This window comes from Pantherophis guttatus, chromosome 6, assembly GCF_059756535.1.
Source record: "Pantherophis guttatus breed Tessera chromosome 6, ASM5975653v1, whole genome shotgun sequence".
In the NCBI taxonomy this organism is placed as follows: Eukaryota; Metazoa; Chordata; class Lepidosauria; order Squamata; family Colubridae; genus Pantherophis; species Pantherophis guttatus.
In genome coordinates this window covers 3,039,969-3,063,144 of record NC_142068.1, presented here as the reverse complement: position 1 = coordinate 3,063,144, position 23,176 = coordinate 3,039,969, and the positions used below count along the sequence as shown (strand labels likewise).

General features: G+C 45.7%; 2 protein-coding genes across 13 annotated transcripts in view; both read right to left on the bottom strand.

Annotated features, from left to right (window-relative positions):
- Positions 1-14,864, bottom strand: part of LOC117660026 (maestro heat-like repeat-containing protein family member 7) — a 53,161-nt gene extending 38,297 nt beyond the window's left edge. For all 3 annotated transcript variants that reach the window (XR_015728409.1, XM_087872000.1, XM_087872001.1), the window contains exons 1-9: positions 14,624-14,864; positions 12,511-12,629; positions 10,498-10,607; positions 8,860-8,982; positions 7,545-7,652; positions 7,137-7,269; positions 4,615-4,724; positions 3,031-3,180; positions 982-1,136 (exon numbers count right to left, since the gene is read on the bottom strand). Coding sequence is in view for 2 of the 3 variants with exons in the window: in XM_087872000.1 (XP_087728126.1) it covers positions 982-1,136; positions 3,031-3,180; positions 4,615-4,724; positions 7,137-7,269; positions 7,545-7,652; positions 8,860-8,982; positions 10,498-10,607; positions 12,511-12,598 (977 nt within the window). In the remaining variant the exon portion in view is untranslated. The remainder of the gene's footprint in view (positions 1-981; positions 1,137-3,030; positions 3,181-4,614; positions 4,725-7,136; positions 7,270-7,544; positions 7,653-8,859; positions 8,983-10,497; positions 10,608-12,510; positions 12,630-14,623) is intronic.
- A 6,029-nt stretch (positions 14,865-20,893) lies between these two features.
- The window catches only part of TNK2 (tyrosine kinase non receptor 2), a 111,581-nt gene continuing 109,298 nt past the window's right edge, over positions 20,894-23,176 (bottom strand). For all 10 annotated transcript variants that reach the window (XM_087871999.1, XM_087871997.1, XM_087871993.1 and 7 more), the window contains one exon: positions 20,894-21,237. In XM_087871999.1, the coding sequence (XP_087728125.1) occupies positions 21,231-21,237 (7 nt within the window). In that variant the 3' untranslated portion in view covers positions 20,894-21,230. The remainder of the gene's footprint in view (positions 21,238-23,176) is intronic.

Sequence of the window (23,176 nt, the reverse complement as noted above, 5' to 3'; positions counted from 1 at the left end):
GTCCACCCATCTTCAAGTTGCCATCATGCTAGGTAAGGAATTCTGGGAATTGAAGTCCATCCATCTTCAAATTGCCACCATGCTGGATAAGGAATTCTGGGAATTGAAGTTCATCCATCTTCAAATGACTGCCATGTTGACTGAGGAATTCTGGGAGTTGAAGTCTGTCCATCTTCAAATTGTCCTCATGTTGGATAAGCAATTCTGGGAGTTGAAGTCTGTGCATCTTCAAGTTGCCACCAGAGTGGCTGAGGAATTCTGGGAGTTGAAGTCCACCCATCTTCAAGTTGCCATCATGCTAGGTAAGGAATTCTGGGAATTGAAGTTCACCCATCTTCAAAAGCCTGCCATGTTGACTGATGAATTCTGGGAGTTGAAGTCCGTCCATCTTCAAGTTGCCACCATGCTGGCTGAGGAATTCTGGGAGTTGAAGTCCACCCATCTCCAAGTTGCCATCATGCTAGATAAGGAATTCTGGGAATTGAAATTCACCCATCTTCAAAAGGCTACCATGCTGGATGAGGAATTCTGGGAGTTGAAGTTCGTCCATCTTCAATTTGCCACCACGCTGGGTGAGGAATTCTGGGAGTTGAAGTCTGTCCATCTGGAAGTTGTCCTCATGTTGGGTGAGCAATTCTGGGAGTTGGAGTCTGTCTATCTTCAAGTTGTCACCAGGCTGGTTGAGGAATGCTGGGAGTTGAAGTCCGTCCATCTTCAAGTTGCCGCCATGCTGAAGGAGGAATTCTGGGAGTTGAAGTCTGCATCTTCAAGTTGCCGCCATGTTGGGTGAGCAATTCTAGGAGTTGGAGTCCATCCATCTTCAAGTGGCCAAGGTAGAGAAACAATGCCTTAAATCTTTAACCTCACCGAAATGTTCTCGACAAGCCATCGGAGGAAGATGACCTACTTGGAAGGTAAATCTGCAGGGATCAAGGGATCGGCTCCCAGCCAAGACCCATCAGGCACTGCCTTTGATCTTACCAGTCACATTGGAGGGAGCAATTGAGGAGAGTCCTCACAACTTCTTCGGGGTGGCTGGTGCTGATCAGTCGGAGAAGCCGGAAGAATTCATGGCGGGCCGCAGGATCCGTGATTTGATCCAAGGAGGAATACATGGATTTGACCATCTTTGGCACCTGGGAAAGAGGATTTCATGATATCTCTGCGTGAGACAGGTAGTCCTCGACTTACGACCACAACGGAGCCCAACATTTCCGCTGCCCCATTTTATGACCTTTCTCGCCACGGTTGTTAAGTGAATCACCGCAGGTGGTAAATTAGTCACACGGTTGTTAAGCGAAACTGGCTTTCCCTTTGACATTGTTTGGCAGAAGGTCACAAAACGGGGATAACGTGACCCCAGGACGCTGCAACCGTCATAAGTACGAGCCAGTTGCCAAGTATCAGAATTTTGATCATGCGACCATTGGAGTGCTACAAAAGTCGTAAGCGTGAAAAACGATCATAAGTCACATTTTTCAGCGATGTTGTAACTTCGAGAGGTCACTAAATGAACTGTTGTAAGTTGAGGACTACTACACCTATAAACCATCCACCCTTTTTCTCCCTGCTGGCTTCTTCACAAGAACTCCAGGTAATTGTGTAATTCTGCTAAAATATTTCCATTACGGGTAGTCCTTGACTTAAGACCACAATTGAGCCCAAAATTTCCGATGCTAAGTGAGACAATTGTTAAATCAGTTTTGCCCCATTTTACAACTTTTCTTGCTAAGGTTGTTAAGTGAATCACTGCAGTTGTTAAATTAGTAACCGGGTTGTTAAGTGAATCTGGCTTCTGTTGTGGCCCGTCAGTGGCCTGTGCAGCTCGTAGCTGATTCCGACAGCGAGGAGGCTGGAGTGGTGCTGCCCCAGCAGTCTGTGCAGCTGGCGCTCGAGTCGGACAGCGAGGAGGCTGGAGTGGTGCTGCCCCAGCAGTCTGTGCAGCTGGCGCTCGAGTCGGACAGTGAGGAGGCTGGAGAAGATGTGGTGCCAGAGGCGGGGATTCAGCCGGGGCCTTCAGAACCTCCAGAAGCTCCCATAAGTGAAGAGGACGAAGAGGAGGAGCCTCTTCTCAATGCACGGGCGCGCAGAGCTGCCAAAAGGCAGGAGTGGCTCCTCAGGAGGAGGTCTCCTCGAGAGTAAGGCTTGGGGCTTGGGGCTAATTGGCCACTCCCTTAGCCTATTTAAGGAGGAACACCGACTGAAGCAATTTGCAGGGAACAACTCTGTTCACATACCTTCGTGTCTTGTCTTGCTTATCTTATCAGCTTCCTGCAAATTGCTTCTGGGCATTCTACCAACCACAGTAAGCTTTCAGTTATTATTCTTTGAATTCTTGGCGGCTGTTAATGCAGTTAATTAACAGCCGTTGTTGTAAAATACTGGTTTATTTAGTAAACTAAGGTTTGAACGGATTTTGTGTGTGCTGCGTTCTTTGGGGTCCGTAGCTGGGGCAGAACAGCTTCCCCATTGACTTTGCTCATCAGAAGGTCGCAAAAGGGGATCACGTGAACTCGGGACACTGCGACAGTCATAAGTATGAGTCAGTTGCCAAGCGCCAAATTTTGATCACAGGATCCTGGGGATACCGCAATGGTCATAACTGTGAAAAACGGTCCTGTCACTTTTTTCAGTGCTGCTGTAACTCTGGTCGGTCACTAAACGAACAGTTGTAAGTCAAGGACTATCTGCACAGCCCTGAACTACAGATCCCAGATCCCAGCTAAGCTTGTCTGGATGTGTCTGGATGTCAATCAGGATCAGAATTTTTCATTAGCAAGCAAAACGATTGTTAAGAGTGTCACACCCTATTTTACGATATTGTTGTTAAATCGATTACTGCAGTTGTTAAGTGAATCCTGCAGTCGTTAAGCAAATCCAGCTCCTTTCATCAACTTGGCTCTTCGGAAGCCGACCGGGAACATCGCAAATGGCGATTGGGGGACTTCCGGTGTCCAAGTGCCCGAGTTTTGATTATGGGACCTTGACGGTCGTAAGTGCGAGGAACGGTCCAACCACCAACCCATTTACCTTCACAAAATTGGATTTGGGCTCCCTCAGCATGGCTTTAAGCATTCGGACGGCAACTTTTGTGTTGTGGATAGTATCGTTCTTCATGCCTCGGAGGGCAGCCAGAATTAATTCCATTTGATCGTTTGCACGCAGGTATTTTTTCAATATCTGGAAACAGAAAGTAAGTGAAGCCCAAAATCATCATCTTCTTTTAACGACCCCCATAATCCCTTGCGGGGCGGAGTCTGGGCAACTGAATGGAGCTAGCAGAGTGTTTTACTGGCCAGATGCCGTCCCTGTTGCCAATGCGGAGTTTTGTTCAGCAGATATATTCTCATTCTACCCAGAGAGAGAAATATCTGCCTCTACCTGGGATCGAACTCACAGCCTCCTGATTGTGAGTAGAGAGCTCCACTTCTAGGCTATGCACCACTCATCATCATCTTTTAATGACCCCATAATCCAGAGGTGAAATCCAAAATTTTTCCCTACCAGTTCTGTGGGCGTGGCAGGGGAAGGATATTGCAAAATCTCCATTCCCACCCCACTCCAGGGGAAGGATATTGCAAAATCTCCATTCCCACCCCACTCCAGGGGAAGGATACTGCAAAATCTCCATTCTCTCCCCTCCTGGGGGAAGGATATTGCAAAATCTCCATTCCCACCCCACTCCAGGGGAAGGATACTGCAAAATCTCCATTCTCTCCCCTCCTGGGGGAAGGATATTGCAAAATCTCCATTCCCACCCCACTCCAGGGAAAGGATACTGCAAAATCTCCATTCTCTCCCCTCCTGGGGGAAGGATATTGCAAAATCTCCATTCCCACCCCACTCCAGGGGAAGGATACTGCAAAATCTCCATTCTCTCCCCTCCTGGGGGAAGGATATTGCAAAATCTCCATTCCCACCCCACTCCAGGGAAAGGATACTGCAAAATCTCCATTCTCTCCCCTCCTGGGGGAAGGATATTGCAAAATCTCCATTCCCACCCCACTCCAGGGGAAGGATACTGCAAAATCTCCATTCTCTCCCCTCCTGGGGGAAGGATATTGCAAAATCTCCATTCCCACCCCACTCCAGGGGAAGGATACTGCAAAATCTCCATTCTCTCCCCTCCTGGGGGAAGGATATTGCAAAATCTCCATTCCCACCCTACTCCAGGGGAAGGATATTGCAAAATTTCCATTCCCACCCCACTCTGGGGCCACCCAGAGGTGGTATTTGCCGGTTCTCTGAACTACTCAAAATTTCCGCTACCGGTTCTCCAGAACCTGTGAGAACCTGCTGGACATTTCACCCCTGCCATAATCCCTTGCGGGGTGGAATCTGGGCAACTGAATGGAGCTAGCGGAGTGTTTTAATGGCCGGATGCCGTCCCTGTTGCCAATGAGGAGTTTTGTTCAGCAGATATATTCTCATTCTACCCAGAGAGAGAAATATCTGCCTCTACCTAGGATTGAACTGACAGCCCCTTGATTGTGGGGCGAGAGCTCCGCCTCTAGGCCACCGCACCACTCCTGAAGTGAACCCCAAAATGTGGCAAGCAAACCGGTTGTCTGGCCGACGAGAAACATTCAAATTTTCTGGGAGAAGGAAAATTACCGTGGCAGCCATGCTCACATCCGAAAACCAAGCCAGCCAAAACATCTTCTCTTCTTCCCATTCCTGTAGAAGATCTAAATATTCTTGACTATCTTCTGTCTTCGTCAGACCTCAAGGAAAGGAACACAAAAATAGGGAATACTGTCGTTTGTGTTTTCCAAACACAGGTAGTCCTCGATTTATGGTGGTCACTGAGCAATCGAAAGTTACGACAGACTTCTCCCCCAAAAGGTACAGGTAGTGCTGGATTTACAGCAATTACCGTATTTTTCGGAGTATAAGACGCACCTACCTTTTTTGGTGAGGAAAAGAAGAAAAAGAAATCTCCCTCTGCCTCTGAGCAATTGTGCCTCTTTGCAGAAAACAGCCTGCTTTTCTTTCATTTTCTTTTTCAGCATAGCTTGATTAGCACAAGGGAAAAAAAAATCTGCTCCAGCAATTTACCTCCTTGCAGCAAGCAGCAGAGCCCTGCGCAAAACAGCTGAGAGCAAAACAGCTGAGAGTCGGGAGGCCGATCCAATCAACTTGTGTTAATCAGGCTGTGCTGAAGCTGAAATGGTCTGTTTCTTCTTGCTGTTTGCTGCAAGGTGGTAAATTGCTGGGAGGCAGAGGCCAAAGGGTGGGAGCCAGTGGGTGGGCGGGGCTACATTCGGTGTATAAGACGCACCTAAATTTTCACTCCCTTTTAGGGGGAAAAAAAGGTGCGCCTTATACTCCGAAAAATACGGTAGTTTAGTGACTGTTTGAAATTACCACAGGACTGAAAAATGTGACTTGATCATTTTTCACATGACCATTGCAGCATCCCCATGGTCACATGATCAAAATTTGGGGGAGGAGGAGGAGGAAGAATGAGCCGAGGTGGCGCAGTGGTTAAGAGTGCAGTACTGCAGCTACTTCAGCTGACTGCTAGTTCAGCAGATCAGCGGATCAAATCTCACCGGCTCAAGGTTGACTCAGCCTTCCATCCTTCCGAGGTGGGTAAAATGAGGACCCAGATTGTTGGGGGGCAATATGCTATTTAGTATACTGTCTTTGGTGTAAGCCACCCAGAGTCCTCGGAGAGTGGGCGGCATAGAAATATGACTAATAAAATTGCTTAACGCATTGTAAGCCACCCTGAGTTTCTGGAGAAGGGCGGCATATAAATCAAATTTAAAATAAATAAATAAAGAAATAAAGAAGAAGAAGAGGAATAGTAATAGCACTTAGACTTATATGCCGCTTCACCGGGCTTTACAGCCCTCTCTAAACAGTTTCCAATCTGGGTCCTCATTTTACCGACCTGGGAAGGATGGAAAGTTGAATCAACCTTGAGCCCGGTGAGACTCGAACTGCCGAACTTCTGGCAGTTGGCAGAATTAGCCTGCAGGTGCCACCACATGGGGTCCTTGGTGCTCTCTGAGGTTGGTTGTTTTCTTGGAGACATTTCATGACCCAACTAGGTAACATCATCAGTGCTAGAAGGGAGCGGGGTTTGTAGAGAGGAGGAGAAGGAGGAGGAGGAGGAGGAGTGATGGTCCTGGTTGCTCTCTGAGCTTGGATGATTTTTTCAGAGGTTTCATGACCCAACTCGGTAACATCATCAGATGCTGGAAAGGAGTACTGTTTGCCCTGATGATGTCATCCAGTTGGGTCATGAAAAGTTTGCAAGAAAACCACCAAGCTCAGAGAGCCCCAAGGACCCCACATTTCAACCCTGAGTTACAAATATTTACCTGTGTCAAGTTTCGAGGTCGTCTCAAATAAATTGCATTTCAAACAAAGTCTTTGAAGAAAAACTCCCATTTATTAAGCACGACATTCTAACTCCGACTCCATCGCAGCCAACACTGACTTCCTGACCCAAAACCCCCCCTTTCCGTTCCCCACTCCTCTGCACTCATTGGCCATCTTCCAAGTCATTCTACCCCTAATCTACTGCTCCAGCTCAAAGGAATTTCCCCCCTCCCATCCCATCTCCTAGGGGATATTATCTCCCGGGAAAATAAGTAGGTGAAAAGTCAAACGTCCCTTTCCAGACGCCTCCGCCTCTCCTTCTTATGTCAGCACTAGGGTCTGTCTTGATTTTAGGGTTAGTTTTAAAATTTTAATATTGATTTTAATTGACAAGTTTTAAATTATGGGCCAAATTTATAAATTATTTTAACTTTATTTTTAACTGATGTTTGTATAGATGTTTTTATCTTGGCTGTTCACCGCCCTGAGTCCGAAAGGAGAAGGGCGGTATAGAAATTTGAATAATAAATAATAAATAAATAAATAAATAAATAAATAAATAAATAAATAAATAAATAAATGCAGCTTGAAGTGCTGACAACCTGTACATTTCTAAAAACAAAGCTATAAACAAACTTTTTTTTTTTTTTAATTCTTAGAAACTCTTTCAGAGGTGCCCCTTTTCCAGGTCTGTCCTTTATTTCCCCCCCAAGAAAATGTGATCACGGTACAAAAAGACATTTCTTGGATAGGCGCACCTGACCGTAGTCGCTGATCCACCCCACATCCCATGCTCCCCTTACTCTTTTGATGCACGATCAGGGTGTAGAGGCGGTGGAGTCCATCGGCTGCCCAGCAGGAGGCACCCTCATTGGGGTCACTGCAGGCCAGGATCAGCCCCCCGGCGATCTTCCCCAGCTTGATCGCCTTCAGTCCCTAGAGCGGGTGGAGAAGGCGGGAAAATAAGAGCGCATATTATTTTATTCATGCGTTTAATAAACATATTTATATAGGGGCCTCTCTCACAGGGCGGTGACGCCTATTTATACGGGTTCTTCCTTACTTTGTGCCTCTGATTCAGAGAAAAAGACATTTTTGGCACTAAAAGACATTCAGCTGGTTGGGGAATTCTGGGAGCTGAAGGCCAGCTGTCCCCCTTTGCTTTTTCCCACAATGCTGAGATTTAGCAAGTCTGGAAAAAAACAACTCACTTCCCTGTTGAGACAGTGGTTGATGATGCAGCTGATGACCTTGGCAATCCGGGACAACGTTTGTTCTCGTTCCTCGGGATTCGGGGAGGTCATTCTTGGGTACAGGAACTGGGAGGAAGGAAGGGAGAGAGGAAGGAAGATAAGAATGAGAAAAGGAAGGTAGGAGGGAGGGAGGTAGAGAGGAAGGAAGATAAGAGTGAGAAAAAGAAGGAAGGAAGGAAGGAGGGAGGGAGGGAGGGAGAGAGGGAGATAAGAATGAGAAAAGGAAAGTAGGAGGGAGGAAGGGAGAGAGGAAGGAAGATAAGAATGAGAAAAGGAAGGAAGGAAGGAGGGAGGGAGAGGGAGAGAGGAAGGAAGATAAGAATGAAAAAAGAAAGGAAGGAAGGAAGATAAGAATGAGAAAAGGAAGGTAGGAGGGAGGGAGGGAGAGAGAGAGGAAGGAAAATAAGAATGAGAAAAGGAAGGAAGGAGGGAGGAAGGGAGGGAGGGAGAGAGGAAGGAAGATAAGAATGAAAAAAAAAGAAAGGAAGGAAGGAAGATAAGAATGAGAAAAGAAAGGTAGGAGGGAGGGTCGGAGGGAGAGAGGAAGGAAGATAAGAATGAGAAAAGGAAGGAAGGAAGGAGGGAGGGAGGGAGGGAGGGAGATAAGAATGAGAAAAGGAAGATAGAGGAAGGAAGGAGGGAGGGAGGGAGAGAGGAAGGAAGTTAAGAATGAGAAAAGAAAGGTAAGAAAGAAGATAACAATGAGAAAAGGAAGGTAGGAAGGAGGGAGGGAAGGAGAAAGGAAGAAAGATAAGTGAGAAAAGGAAGGAAGGAGGGAGGGAGATAAGAATGAGAAAAGGAAGGTAGGAAGGAGGGAGAGAGGAAGGGAGATAAGAATGAAAAAAAGATGGATGGATGTATAGATGGAAGGAAGGAAGTAAAATAAGAATGAAAAGAAAGGAAGACAAGAATGAAAAAAGAAAGGAAGGAAGAAAAAGAATAAAAACGAAGGAAGGAAAATAAGAATGAAAAGGAAGATAAGAATGAAAAATGGAAAGAACGAAGGAAGGAAGGAAGGCCATTTCATTGGAACGCAAAACAGGCATGAATGATCATTGTGGGACCTGCCGCGAAATGTCGCTCTAATTTCCCTGCCCGTTTCGTCTCATTCCCACAGCCGTTTTCCCCTGCGCAACCAGGCTGCGCATCTCTAGCCAAGCCTGCTCAGACTGCGGTGGGCTGTGGGGTGGGGGTGGGGGTCCCCACTCCTTCAGGGCCCTTTTTCCCAAATATTTTCATGCTTCCGGTCTTTGCGCGGGGCGACGACACTCACCCGGAGGATGTCCCTCAGCAACGTGGCGTTGTAGTACTCGTCTCGGAAGCCGTCTTTCCCACTGTCCATCGTGGCGGTAACCAGGTCCACACATTCCAGGAACTTGGAGGTCTCCGGCACATCCTAAGGAGCCCCTCGCCCCCCCACCCCCCAAAAAGTTAAAAATACAATTTTGGCAAGGAAAACAGGAATGGTGTTGACGAGAGGAGGAGAAAGGGGTCTCGTTGGATGAAGGTTGAACCTTTGATCAAGAATGATCCTCGACTTCCTTGGTTTACAACGGTCTCATTTACTGAACGTCGAGTGAACTACAGGTAGCCCTCGACCACAACTGGGCCTCACATTCCTGTGACTAAATGAGACAGTTGCTAAGTGAGCTTTGCCCCATTTTACGACCTTCCCTGCCATTGTTAAGTTAGTTCCCCCGCCTGTTAAGTGAATCGTGTGACTCTGGGACACGGCAATCGTCACAAGTACGATTGTCACATGACCATGGGGAAGGTAAGTCACATGACCATGGGGTGGCTGCAATTGTCATTAAGTGTGAAAAATGGCCATAAGTCACTTTTTTCACTGCCGTTGTAACTTCCAGCACTAAATGAACTGTTGTAAGTCAAGGACTACCTGTTTTCTCAACCCTGTCAACATTAAGATGTATGGACTTCAACTTCTTTCTTTCTCTTTCTTTCTTTCTTTCCTTTCTTTTCTTTTCTCTTTGTCTTCCTTCCTTCCTCCCCTCCCTCCCTTCTTCCTATGTTCCTTTTCTCATTCTTAACTTCCTTCCTTCCTCTCTCCCTCCCTCCCTCCTCCCTCCCCTCCCTTTTTCCTTCTTTTCCTTCCTTTTCTTTTCTCATTGTTATCTTCCTTCCTTTCTCTTCTCATTATCTTACCTTCTTTTTCATTAATTTCCTTCCTTCCTCTCTTCCTCCCCTCCCTCCCCTTCCTTTTTTTCCTTTTTTTCCTTCCTTCCTTGCTCACATCCTTCCTTCCTTACCTTTCTTTTCTCATTCTTATCTTCCTTCCTTTCTCTTCTCATTTTTATCTTCCTTCTTTTTCATTAATTTCCTTCCTTCCTCTCTCCCTCCCTCTCTCCTTCCTCCCCTCCCTCCCCTCCCTCTCCTTCCTTTTTTTCCTTTTCCTTCCTTCCTTCCTCACATCCTTCCTTCCTTCCCTTTCTCTTCTCATTCTTATCTTCCTTCTTTTTCATTAATTTCCTTCCTTCCTCTCTCCCTCCCTCACTCCTTCCTCCCCTCCCTCCCCTCATTCCTTTTTTCCTTCTTTTCATTCCTTCCTTCCTCACATCCTTCCTTCTTTACCTTTCTTTTCTCATTCTTATCTTCCTTCCTTTCCTTCTCATCATCTTCCTTCTTTTTCATTAATTTCCTTCCTTCCTCTCTTCCTCCCTCCCCTCCTCCCTTCCCTTCCTTCCTTCCTTCTGTCCCTTCCCTTCCTTCTTTTCCCTCCCTCCCTCCCTCCTCCCTTCCTCCCTATGCTGACTGGGGAATTCTGAGAGTGGAAGCCCACGCATCTTACAAGTTGACAAGATGAAGATTCAACGGCCTGAATGAAAATAAATGAATTTAAGAGCAGACTAGATCTTCCTTGGGACAGTCCAGGTAGAAGAAGAGAAAGTCACACCTGAGATTTTTCATGGAGGAAAGCGCGCATCCGGCCCACGGCCTCTTTGATGTGGTACTCTGAATCCACGGAACTAAAACTTGCTTGAGAAGATGCAGAAGTTGGGGAATCTAGAAGAGAGTGGTGGCAGGGCTTTGACCCAACTTGGGTGACACCTTCCCTCCAGATCAATAAAAATGAAAACCTTGGGGAGGTTCCAGCTGTTGGGTTGAAGGCCCTCAACATCTCTAGTTACAGCCTGCATCTTCCACAGCTTTATGGACCCTACCATGAGCCCTAAATGATGGAGATGCTGGTGGAGCAAATGCAAACCATAATCTAGGACTCTAGGTCCTCCTAGGACAGGGATCTCCAGACTTGCCCGCTTGAAGACCTTGTGGACTTCAACTCCCAGAATGAATGGCTGGCTGAGGAATCCTGGAAGTTGAAGTCCACAAGTCTTAAAGCTGCCAAATTTGGAAACCTCCGCTCTAGTTCCCGTAGGAGAAGGTGGAGTCTTGGGCTTTGGTGGGTCCATCTCTTGCTTCCTCCTTCCGAAGACAGGCTGGGCTGGATCCTGGTGGGTGGGGTCCCTGAACTAGGGGAAAATGTAGGGGTGAAGATGAGTGGACTTTTAAGGACATCTACTTCACACGGTGCTCAGTGAAGGATTTCACTAATGTGAGTGGTGCTCATCTCAACATATTGTGTGTTGTTGTGTGTGTTGGGGAGGGTTCCAGGCAGACTGTTTGTTCTCTGCAGCTTCCATTGTATCACTGTTTCTCAACCTGGAGCCACTTTTAAGACAGGTGGACTTCAACTCCCAGAATTCCCCACCCAGCTGTGCCTGCTTTCCCCCCCCTCTTACCACCTTAAATGGAGAGATTGCAGAGGAAGGGATTACAAGAGAGTAAGTAAACTATGCTGGCTGGGGAATTCTGGGAGCCGAAGTCCAAACATCTTAAAAGTTCCTGAAATTAGCAAATACTGATTTAAGGAGTGTCTGCAGGCGAACAGTGAGCCTTGGTAGTACAGTGGTCTAAAGCACCCTGTTATTAAGACCAGCTGCCTGCAATTACTGCAAGTTCAAATCTCACCAGGCTCAAGCCTTCCATCCTTTCTAAGGTAGGTAAAATGAGGACCCAGATTGTGGGGGTAATAAGCTGACTTTGTATAAATATACAAAAGGATGAAGGCTATTGCTTAACGCATTGTAAGCCACCCTGAGTCTCCGGAGAAGGGCGGCATATAAATCAAATTAAAAAAAAATAAAAAAAAATAAAAAATAAAAATAGTGTTAAATCAAAACTCTGCCCTTCTTCTTGTATCATGAGTAAGTGGGGTTTGCCACTGCTCTCTTTTGACTTTTTTAAAAACTTCCTTTGCCCCAAATACTCTTTTATTTAATTTAATCTGTTAAAAATTTGCAGCAGTGGCCGCAAGGACATTAAGTTTGTTTAGTCTTAAACCCGGTTTGGGTTTAAGTGGAGGTTTTCACTAATGTGAATGGTGCTCATTTCAACATATTGTGTGTTTTTGTGTGTCGGGGAGGGTTCCAGGCAGACTGTTCTCTGCAGCTTCAGTTATATCACTGTTTCTTAACCTGGAGCCACTTTTAAGACGGGTGGACTTCAACTCCCAGAATTCCACAGCCAGCTGTGCCTGCTTTTTTTTTAATCTTACCACCTAAAGTGGAGAAATCGCAGAGGAAGGGATTACAAGAGAGTAAGTAAACTATAATGACTGAGGAATCCACTCGTATGAAAAGTGTCCAAAGTTGAAAAACTCGGTTCTAAGAATCTTAGATTCAAATCTGACAAAATTATTAAAGTGTCCAAACATCAATTTTCAATGAATTTTGCACATATGTCGCCGTCTTGAGACAATGTGCGGTGTTAAGATTTATCGCAACGTCATAAAAACGAGCTATGGAAACCACAGTCCCCCCCCCCAAAGGTTTCCTTGAGGTGCAATGCAATGATGTCACCCTCCCGTTCTCCCCCCCAACCCAACCCTCAAAGACCCCCGATTTACCAGCATGCCTGGAGTAGCAGCTCCCACTGCTCTCCTTTCCTACGTTGGAATTCTTGAATTCTCTGGAAGACGAAGATTGTTCGAACATCCTGTGGCTTCTTATGCGCCAGAAGCTGTTGCTGGGGGAGAAACATTCATTTGTTCACCTCATACGCTTAACAAGCTCAGTTTAAAGATTCATAATTCACCAACCATTCCACTTTTAAGACCTGTGGACTTCAACTCCCAGAATTCCCCAGCCAGCCATGCTGGCTGGGGAATTCTGGGAGTTGAAGTCCACCTATCTTAAAATGGCCAACACTGCTCCAAGCGTCAAAAATCTTCTCTTCCTTTGTGATTTCTTTCCTCGATGGTTGATTTCCGGGATCTCGGATGGGCCCTCACACGCACAATGCTGCCTTCACACAACGGGGTCCAGTAGATGCATGTCTTCAGCATAAGTTTGGTTTGCGTGAATTTTGGTGCGCTTATTTGTGTGGCTTAGCAACTTGCGTGAGCCCGGATGCAGGATTCAGAAAATGGCTTAACGTGGCTTAAATTTCCACCAGTAGTTCCAGGCCCATTTCAATCTAGAACAGTCAGGAACCCTGACTGCATCTTTCTTTCTTTCTTTCTTTCTTTCTTTCTTTCTTTCTTTCTTTCTTTCTTTCTCTTTCTTTCTTTTTCCTTCCTTCCTTTTTTCCTTTCTTTTTCTTTTTTCTTCTTCTCCCTCTTCTTCCCTTCTTTCCTTTCTCTTTCCTTCTTTTCCTCCCTCCCTGACTTTCTCCTTCCTTTTTCTGTCTTCTTTTTTCCTTCCTTTTCTGTCTTCCTTTTTCTTCCTTCCTTCCTTTTTGTCTTCTTCCTTCCTTTTCCGTCTTCTTCCTTCTTTTTCTGTCTTCTTCCTTTTCCTCCCTTCCTTTTTCTGTCTTCCTTCTTTTTCTTCTTCTTTCCTTTCTCCCTTTTTTCCTTCCGCTCGGCTGATGCAAATCGATAATTCAGGACAGTTGTAACGGTTGATTTTCAACTTTCAACTCTGGATGTGCTTAGTGCAGGCTCTTTCAACTCTGGGGGGGGGCACATTCTCACCGTCTGTCCCCACCCCCCACCCCTCCAAGTGCTCACCTCCAAACACCTTTAACTGGTAACATTCCAGAACAATGGGGAACTCCAAGCCTTTTGAATTTCTGATTTCTTGCAAGACTGCTGAGTTGCCATTCATTGTGACACCTGTCCTGTCATTTGGCTCTTTTCCTGGGGCATCATGGACCACATTTGGACCTGGTGAGGACAAACTCAAAACCAGCCTATTCCAAATCTGCCTTTATCTTCTTTTTTCTCTTCTCAAGGGAAGAAAAGACATCTTTTTAGAACTTTAGCACTGATGATGTTACCTAGTTGGGTCATGAAACGTCTGCAGAACCAGCAAGCTCAGAGAGCACCAAGGACCCATCCCCTCCTCTCCCTCCTCCGTTTAGCACATCGTTTTTGAGAAGAGATTTGACAACCATTTGTCTGGAATGATACAGGGCTGTGATGGCGAACCTATGGCACGCGTGCCAGAAGTGGCACGCAGAGTCATCTCTCCGGGCGCGCGAACCGTTCCCCGTTGCTCTTCCGGGTTCTGGCACACCAGCCAGCTGGTCGTCACACATGCGGGAGTGCCAGAAACCAGAACAGCCGCTGGCGTGCTGGGAAGATGATCTTAAGTTTCCGGCCCATGTATGCCCACTGGCCAGCTGGTTTTTGCGCACGCATGGATGCCAGAAACCGGAAGACCAGGTGGCCGGCGCGCATGTGTGGGCCGGAAATGGGAAAAGCAGCTGTCCGGCATGCACATGCCACTGGGCAGCTGCTCTTCCGGTTTGTGGCACACCTGTGTTTCACCACGGAGTGCCTATAAAGTCCGCCAACACTGATATAGGATTTCCTGCTTGAGCAAGGGGTTAGACTGGATGACCTCTAAGGTCCCTTCCAACTCTTATTACGCCATTACTGATAGGAGTAGTCCCTTCTGGGCCTCTTTGCCTGCCATTATGCAGCTGAGGGCTCAGCGATCTCTTATCTGACTGTTCTCTAGGCCGCTGTTCTCTCATGAAACATCAGAGAGCAACAAGGCCCACGAAGGGCACCTTACCTGCTCAACCAAATTTGGAGAAGTCTCTTTCAGAAGCCAGGTTGGAAAAGCGGAACGAACGTCAGGCTTTGAAGCTTTATCTTTGCAAAAAGCTCGACTGGATCCGGAGTTCAAATGAACAAGGCCAGAAGTTCCCTCGCTCCAGAAATAATAATGGCAAAGACACCCCTGGTCCCTCCTGGCTCAAATCCCAGGACTCTGGAGTCCAAGGCCACACAGGTGACCCACATTCCAGCCTCCAGGAAAGTTGGTGATGTCACAGTGCCCAACCTGTTGACTCAACAAAAGGCCACCAACCAGTGGTGGGATTCAAATAATTTAGCAACCGGTTCTCTGCCCTAATGGTTTCTTCCAACAGCCAGTTCAACAAACTGCTCAGAAAGTTAACAACCGGTTCTCCCGAAGTGGTGCGAACCGGCTGAATCCCATCACTGCCACCAACTGAGCTTTCCAAAGAAGTCCGCGCAGCTCTGAGCATCTGTGGGCCAATTATTATGAAATATAAAACGCATCTTTTTTGAGTTTCATCCCGTGAAGAGCGAGAAGGTTGCATGTTCTACTACCTACGAGGCCTTCATCATCTCTGGAAGCTTTCAAGAAGAGAACTGGGCTGCCATCTGTCAAAAATGGTGCAGGGTCTGTTTGAGCGAGTGGGTGGGTGGCAGAGGGTGAAATGCTACTGGTTTGGGCTGGTTCGCCTAAACCCATAGTAAAAAATGTAAAAAAAAAAAAAAAAAGGCTCCGACGATCAGCTGAGCGACACAAGATCATCGGAACTTTTTTTAAAAAAAACTTTTTAAGCATTTTTTTTACTACCGGTTCTCTGCAACCAGTAGTTAAAAATGCTTTTAAAAAAGTTTTTTAAAAAGTTCCGACGATCGCGTGTCACTCAGCTGATCGTCGGAGCCTTTTTTTTTTTTTTAAACCTTTTAAAAGCGTTTTTTTACTACCGACTCGGGCGACAGATTCTGTTAATCTGTAATCAGCCATTTTGAGAATCCATCGGAAAGTGGGACGGAGCTGGGGTGCAATTCACTTACTTTTCCCGACCAGTTCGCAAATGCGCCTGCGCGTCCAGGCACGCACCCGGCTTTTTGCGCATGTGCTTTGCTGGCCCGTGTGCCTTCCACATGTGCCCAGCCTCAAAAATGTGCCTAAATAGGATGGCATAGAGCTGGGGGTGGGGGGGGGAAGGGCAGGTCCACCCATGATTTGTGCTACCAGTTTGGGAAAATTGTCCGAACCGGCTGAATACCATTTCTGGATGGAGCCACATTAGAACTGTAGAATCCAATTTACAAACAAGCAAACTTGGAAATATAGGCATCTTCCGTCTCTTAGATCAGTGTTTCTCAACCTTGGTAGCTTGAAGATGGATAGACTTCAACTCCCAGAATCCCCCAGCCAGCGCTGCTGGCTGGGGGATTCTGGGAGTTGAAGTCCACCCATCTTCAAGCTACCAAGGTTGAGAAACACGGTCTTAGACTGAGGTCTCCTAAGCTCGCCCCCCTTTAAGTGACTCACATGGTCAACCGGTACATGCTAGTTCCCGAGCGGCCCAATGTTGATCATGTGAGCATAGCGATGTTGTGACGGTCGTTAAGTGCGAGGACCAGCTGTAAGTCCCCCTTTTCCCCGTGCTGTTGAAACTTTGAACAGTCACTAAACGAATAGCTGAAATGCAAGGATTACCTGTATTACCTCTGTATTCCTTATTTGAGCAAAGCGGTACATTGATAAATATTTAACAACGATCCATCGTGCTAAACTTGGTTAGGACTCATCTTGGTTTGTTTTTTTAATCCGTTTGCATGTTGTGCAAATGCCACTTGTTGGTTAGTGCCACCTACTCCAAAAGAAAAGGATTAGGGGGGATATGAGAGCAGTCGCCCAATATTTAAGGGGCTGCCCCAAAGAAGAGGGAGTCAAGCTATTCTCCAAAGCCCCTGAAGGCAGGACAAGAAGCAATGAATGGAAACTAAGCAAGGAGAGAAGCAACCTAGAACTAAGGAGAAATTTCCTGACAGTGATGACAATTAACCAGTGGAACAGCTTGCCACCAGAAGTTGTGAATGCTCCAACACTGGAAGGTTTTAAGGGGTTGGACAATGATTTGTCTGGAATAGGGTTTCCTGCTTGAGCAGAGGGTTGGATTAGAAGGCCTCCAATGTCTCTTCCAACTCTGTAATTCTATTTAATCAATCAGAATAGAGCCAGAAAGAGACCCTGGAGGTCTTCTAGTCCAACCCCTACTCTCATCTTAAAGACCTCCAGTGATGGAGCACCCACAACTTCTGGTGGCAAGTTGTTCCACTGGTTAATTGTCTTCACTGTTAGGAAGTTTCTCCTTCAATTCTAGGTTGCTTCTCTCCTTGATGAGTTTCCATCTGTTGCTTCTTCTCCTGCCTTCTGGTTCTTTGGAGAATAGGTTGACGCCCCCTCTTCTTTGGGGCACCCCCTCAAATACTGGAAGACTGCTCTCATGTCACCCCCGTCCTCCTTTTCTCTAGACTAGCCAAACCCAAATCCTGCGATCTTTTAGTCTCCAGGCCTTTAATCCCCTTAGTTCCTTTTCTTCGCACTTTCTCCAAAGTGTCTCAACATCTTTTTTGTAACGTGGTGATCAAAACTGGATGGAATATTCCAGGTGATTCCATCACTCTCTCCTTGTGACACACAGTTTCATTTGTGAAATGCGTGCGTGGCAGTGGTGAAATCTAAAATTTGTTACTGTGGGCGTGGCTTGGGGGGGGTGGGGTAATGTGACTGGGTGGGCGTGGCCATTAAAAAAAAGAGGTTGTAAAAAAATGCTTTCAAAAGGCTCTGATGATCCCAGTTGAGTTGCCTGGTCAGAGGCTTTTTTTCTTTTAAAAGCCTCTGCCGATCAGGCAACTCAGCTGGGATCGTCAGAGACATTTAAAAGAAAAAAAGCCTCTGCCGATCAGGCAACTCAGCTGGGATCGTCAGAGACATTTAAAAGAAAAAAAACCTCTGCTGATTAGGCAACTCAGCTGGGATCGTCAGAGGCTTTTAAAAGAAAAAAATCCTCTGCCGATCAGGCAACTCAGCTGGGATCGTCAGAGGCTTTTAAAAGAAAAAAAACCTCTGCCGATCAGGCAACTCAGCTGGGATCGTCAGAGACATTTAAAAGAAAAAAAGCCTCTGCCGATTAGGCAACTCAGCTGGGATCGTCAGAGACATTTAAAAGAAAAAAAGCCTGTGCCGATTAGGCAACTCAGCTTGGATCGTCAGAGGCTTTTAAAAGAAAAAAAACCTCTGCCGATCAGGCAACTCAGCTGGGATCGTCAGAGACATTTAAAAGAAAAAAAGCCTCTGCCGATTAGGCAACTCAGCTGGGATCGTCAGAGACATTTAAAAGAAAAAAAGCCTCTGCCGATTAGGCAACTCAGCTGGGATCGTCAGAGACATTTAAAAGAAAAAAAGCCTCTGCCGATCAGGCAACTCAGCTGGGATCGTCAGAGGCTTTTAAAAGAAAAAAAACCTCTGCCGATTAGGCAACTCAGCTTGGATCGTCAGAGGCATTTAAAAGAAAAAAAACCTTTGCCGATCAGGCAACTCAGCTGGGATCATCAGAGGCTTTAAAAACCATTTTTTCTACAACCTCTTCGGCGAAGAGGTAAAAAAATGTAAAATGTAAAAAAATGCTTTCAAAAGGCTCCGACGATCCCAGCTGAGTTGCCTGATCATCAGAGGCTTTTTTTCTTTTAAAAGCCTCTGCCGATCAGGCAACTCAGCTGGGATCGTCAGAGGCTTTTAAAAGAAAAAAAGCCTCTGCCGATCAGGCAACTCAGCTGGGATCGTCAGAGGCTTTTAAAAGAAAAAAAACCTCTGCCGATCAGGCAACTCAGCTGGGATCGTCAGAGACATTTAAAAGAAAAAAAGCCTCTGCCGATTAGGCAACTCAGCTGGGATCGTCAGAGACATTTAAAAGAAAAAAAGCCTCTGCCGATTAGGCAACTCAGCTTGGATCGTCAGAGGCTTTTAAAAGAAAAAAAACCTCTGCCGATCAGGCAACTCAGCTGGGATCGTCAGAGACATTTAAAAGAAAAAAAGCCTCTGCCGATTAGGCAACTCAGCTGGGATCGTCAGAGACATTTAAAAGAAAAAAAGCCTCTGCCGATTAGGCAACTCAGCTGGGATCGTCAGAGACATTTAAAAGAAAAAAAGCCTCTGCCGATCAGGCAACTCAGCTGGGATCGTCAGAGGCTTTTAAAAGAAAAAAAACCTCTGCCGATTAGGCAACTCAGCTTGGATCGTCAGAGGCATTTAAAAGAAAAAAAACCTTTGCCGATCAGGCAACTCAGCTGGGATCATCAGAGGCTTTAAAAACCATTTTTTCTACAACCTCTTCGGCGAAGAGGTAAAAAAATGTAAAATGTAAAAAAATGCTTTCAAAAGGCTCCGACGATCCCAGCTGAGTTGCCTGATCATCAGAGGCTTTTTTTCTTTTAAAAGCCTCTGCCGATCAGGCAACTCAGCTTGGATCGTCAGAGGCTTTTAAAGGCATTTTTTTCTACCACCTCTGAAGAGGTGGTAGAAAAAATGCTTTTAAAAGCCTTTGACGATCCCAGGTGAGCCGTGCGATCATCAGAGGCTTTTTTTTAAACTTTTAAAAGCATTTTTTCAGCCGAAGAGGTTGTAGAAAAAATGCTTTTAAAAATAAATTAAAAAAAGCCTCTGTTGATTGCGTGGCTCAGCTGGGCATGGGGGAGGCGCACAGGGATTTTTGCTACCGGTTCTCCGAACCACCTGCCTCCATCGCTACCCGATCGGGCGATCCGGTCCAAACCGGGAGCATTTCACCCCTGGTGTGTGGTCATTTGAGCAATGGCATTACTGGCCCAGTCATACTGGGGCCTCACTGGCGCGATAGCGCAACAGCACACACAAAATCTTTCACGATGCTTAAATTCAAAGGACCGAAGGGAGTTTAAAAAGCGATCTTAATAAATAGAAGTCTAGTGATGCGCATATTGAGAAACGGGTAAACAGCTACTGCCCTGTCTCTCTCCCAGATTAGTTTCCATCCGTTCTTTTCCCGTCTTGCCTTCAGGTGCTTTGGAAAATAAGTTGACCCTCTCTTCTTTGTGGCAGTTTCGATATTTGAGGGGCTGCCACAAAGAAGAGGAGGGGTCCACCTATCCTCCAAAGCACCTGAAGGCAGGACAAGAAGCAACGGATGGAAAGTGATCAACCTGTAAGAAAGGAGAAATTTCATAACAATTAGAACAATTAATCAGTGGAACCTCGGAGGTTGGCTCCAGAAGTTGTGAGCGCTCCATCACTGGAGGCTTTCAAGAAGAGATGGGACAGCCATCTGTCAGAAATGGGGTGGTGTAGTATCTCCTGCTCGAACAGGGGTTGGACTAGAAGGTCCCTTCCAACTCTTATTATGCTATTACTGATAGGAATAGTCTCTTCTGGGCCTCTTTGTCTGCCATTATGCAGCTGAGGGCTCAGCAATCTCTTATCTGACTGTTCTCTTGGCAACATCTCTTCCTCCATCCCCCAAGGTCTTGTTGTGGTCTGCCAGCAGCCTGCGGAGCTGGCAGCGGAGTCAGAGAGTGAGGAGGCTGGGGAGGAACATGGGCCAGTCCTGGAGTCTGGGGAAGGCTTGGACGAGGGCTCTGCGTCAGAGGCAGAGAAAGGGCCATCTGGGAGTGATGCACGGACTCTGGAGCCTCCAGAGTCGGACAGCAGAGAGGCAGAGGAACAGGAGGAGCCTGTTCCTAGTGCGCGCATGTGCAGAGCTGCCAGAAGGCATGAACAGTCCTTAAAGCAAAAGGGACGACTTGGGAGTAAGGCCTGGAGATGATTGGCCTCTCCCATAAGGCTTAAAAGAGGAGCAAAGGCACGTGGGCCCTTTGCAGGAAAGCAACGTTGTTAATTCTGTTCCCAGTCGGCATCTCTGTTTGATTCTGGACTCCGTGTGGCTTTGCCAAGTAGGTCTTTGGCAGCGTGTCAAGGGAGATAAAGGTGGGTGATTATCTCAAAGGACTTTTTGCAACTAATTGGGACTCAGCTGTGAATGAATGTAGTTCACAGCTGTTGCAATAAAAGAGGTTTTTGTGACTAGTCGTGTGTTTTAATGACTCAGGAAGCCGAGGTCACAACAGGTCTTTCTCACATACCATTACCTCATGTCATGTCACTGGCCTCCCCCTTAGGGGCTCGCTAGCCCCATGTGCCTCAACGTCCCCCTGCCCCACCCCTTCCCCGGAGACGAATGTGAAGGGTGGAAACTCATCCTTTTTCTCCAAAATAGAACAGAGTATTTATATATTAATGTTAACACTTCTCTTTACAAAAGGAATCCAGCAGCGAGAATAATAGCCGAAGCAGGAGAACACAAGCCACTCAGCCTGCCTCTGCGAGAGAGGAGAGGGGTACAGTCACCGGCTGAGAGGGAGGCGGGAGGCGGCGGGACCCTGCTGGCTGTTTCACAGCAGTCCTAGCTACAGGGTGGCTTCTCTGGGATCCATCATCCACGGCCTCAAAAGCATCTCTTGGTCCAATAGGGTTGGAAGACAGTCACCAATTCCGGGCCTTCCTCCAAGGGTCAATTCCTTGAGTAGACAAATACTATTCACCGCCTGGAAGGACGAAAAGCATGAAAAAATTAAATTAAATTAAATTACATTTTCTTTCTTTCTTTATCTTTCTTTTTTTTCCTTTCCTTTCTCCTTCCTTCCTTCCCTTTTGTTCTTTCTTTCTTTCATCTTTCTTTCCTCCCTTTTTTCTTTTTCTCTTCCTTCCCTCCTTCCTTTCTTTTTTTTCTTTCCTTTCTCCTTTCTTCCTTTTCCTTCCCTTTTTTGTTCTTTCTTTCTTCCATCTTTCTTTCTTTCCTCCCTCCTTTTCTTTTTTGTTTTCCTTCCCTCCCTCCCTCTCTCCCTCCACTTTCTTTCTTTCTCTTTCTTTCTTTCTTCCTTTCTTTCTCCCTCTTTTCTTTTCTTCCTCTTTCTTTCTTTTTTCTCTTTCTCTGTTTCTCCCTTTCTTCTTTATTTCTCTCTCTATCCTCCCTCCCTCCCTCCCTCCCTCCCAAAAGCAAGCAGTTAGGAATATATCTACAGGGGAAAAAAGTCAGTGAAAAAGAAGGGAGAAGGGCACATTTTACCTGTTTATAGAATTTGCCTCTTTTCCAGGTTCACACTGGATCCACAAACCAACTAAGCAAACTACATTCATCCAATGTGCTGAATGAAGCCACTAAAATAGAGGCAAGTCCTCTGCTTACGACTTACAAGTGAACCCAAAATTTCCGTGGCTAAGCGAGATAGTTGTTAAGTGAGTTTTGCCCCATTTTACGACCTTTCTCGCCACAGTGAAGTGAATCAGTGCAGTTGTTAAGTTAGTGACACAGTTTATTTTTATTATTATTAAATAATAATAATTTAATGATTATTTAGTGATTAAGTGAATCTGGTTTCCCCCTTGACTTTGCTTGTCAGAAGGTTGCAAAAGGAACACTGCAACCGCCACAAGTACATGCCAGTTGCCAAGCCTCTGAATTTTGATCATGTGACCGTGGGGATGCTGCAACGGTCGTTAAGTGTGAAAAATGGTGCTTCAATCAGGGTGGATTTGATTTAAATCAAGTCGATTTAAATCATGATTTAAATAAATAAATAAATAACTTTATTGTCATTGTACTAGTTGTTAGGACATGACTATTACCTAACTTGTTGGGTTGGCAATATATAAACCATCATTATAGCATTAAGACTGCTGTATTGCATCATACTGTGTCCTGATTGGTTAGCTCTGTAGCCAATGTCCTTAAGAGGGAGCTAGAAACCTGGTTTGTTTCTCTTTGTTCCTCTTTGCTGTTTGCTGTGTTTTGCTACTGTTTGCAAATACAGAAGAACTGATTATTGTGTATGACTATGATGACTGGTAAGAAGACTTTGTTATTGGATTATCCCTGGACTATTTTGTTTTACTATCTACTGCTTTATATGTGTATGACCTGGACTGTTTATTGGACTGTGCCTTATTACTATTTCCTGAAAGTAAACACAACTCAGTGTATCTGTGTGTTGGCTGTGTTTATTCGTAACTACTCTCAATCGCTTTAATGTGCACACCCTTGCTACTCAAGGGTTACTCTGCGAATTCCTTAACACTAGTAAATCACTAGTAAAAAGGCTTGATTTAAATCTTAATTTTTAAAGAGCAACTGTCATCTCTGTCCCGCAGCGGCTCCTCCTCTGACTCGCTGTTGACTCACTGTCAATCCCAATACTGCAGAATATACAGCCTCATGCTACCTAACTAAGTTCCATTTCATGCTGCATAAACCAAATTATTAATGTATTTTAAACAGAAAACTATCTTTAGATAGGTTTTTACTCCAAAAGCATTTTATTAAAACATTTAATAAAAATAAAAAAAATCCGATTTAAATTAAAGAAAAATCTGATTTAAAAAAAATCCATTTTTTTTAAAAAAAATCATCCATTTTTATCCACCCTGTTTTCAATGCTCTTGTAACTTCAAAACAGTCACTAAACGAATGGTTGTTAAGTCAAGGAC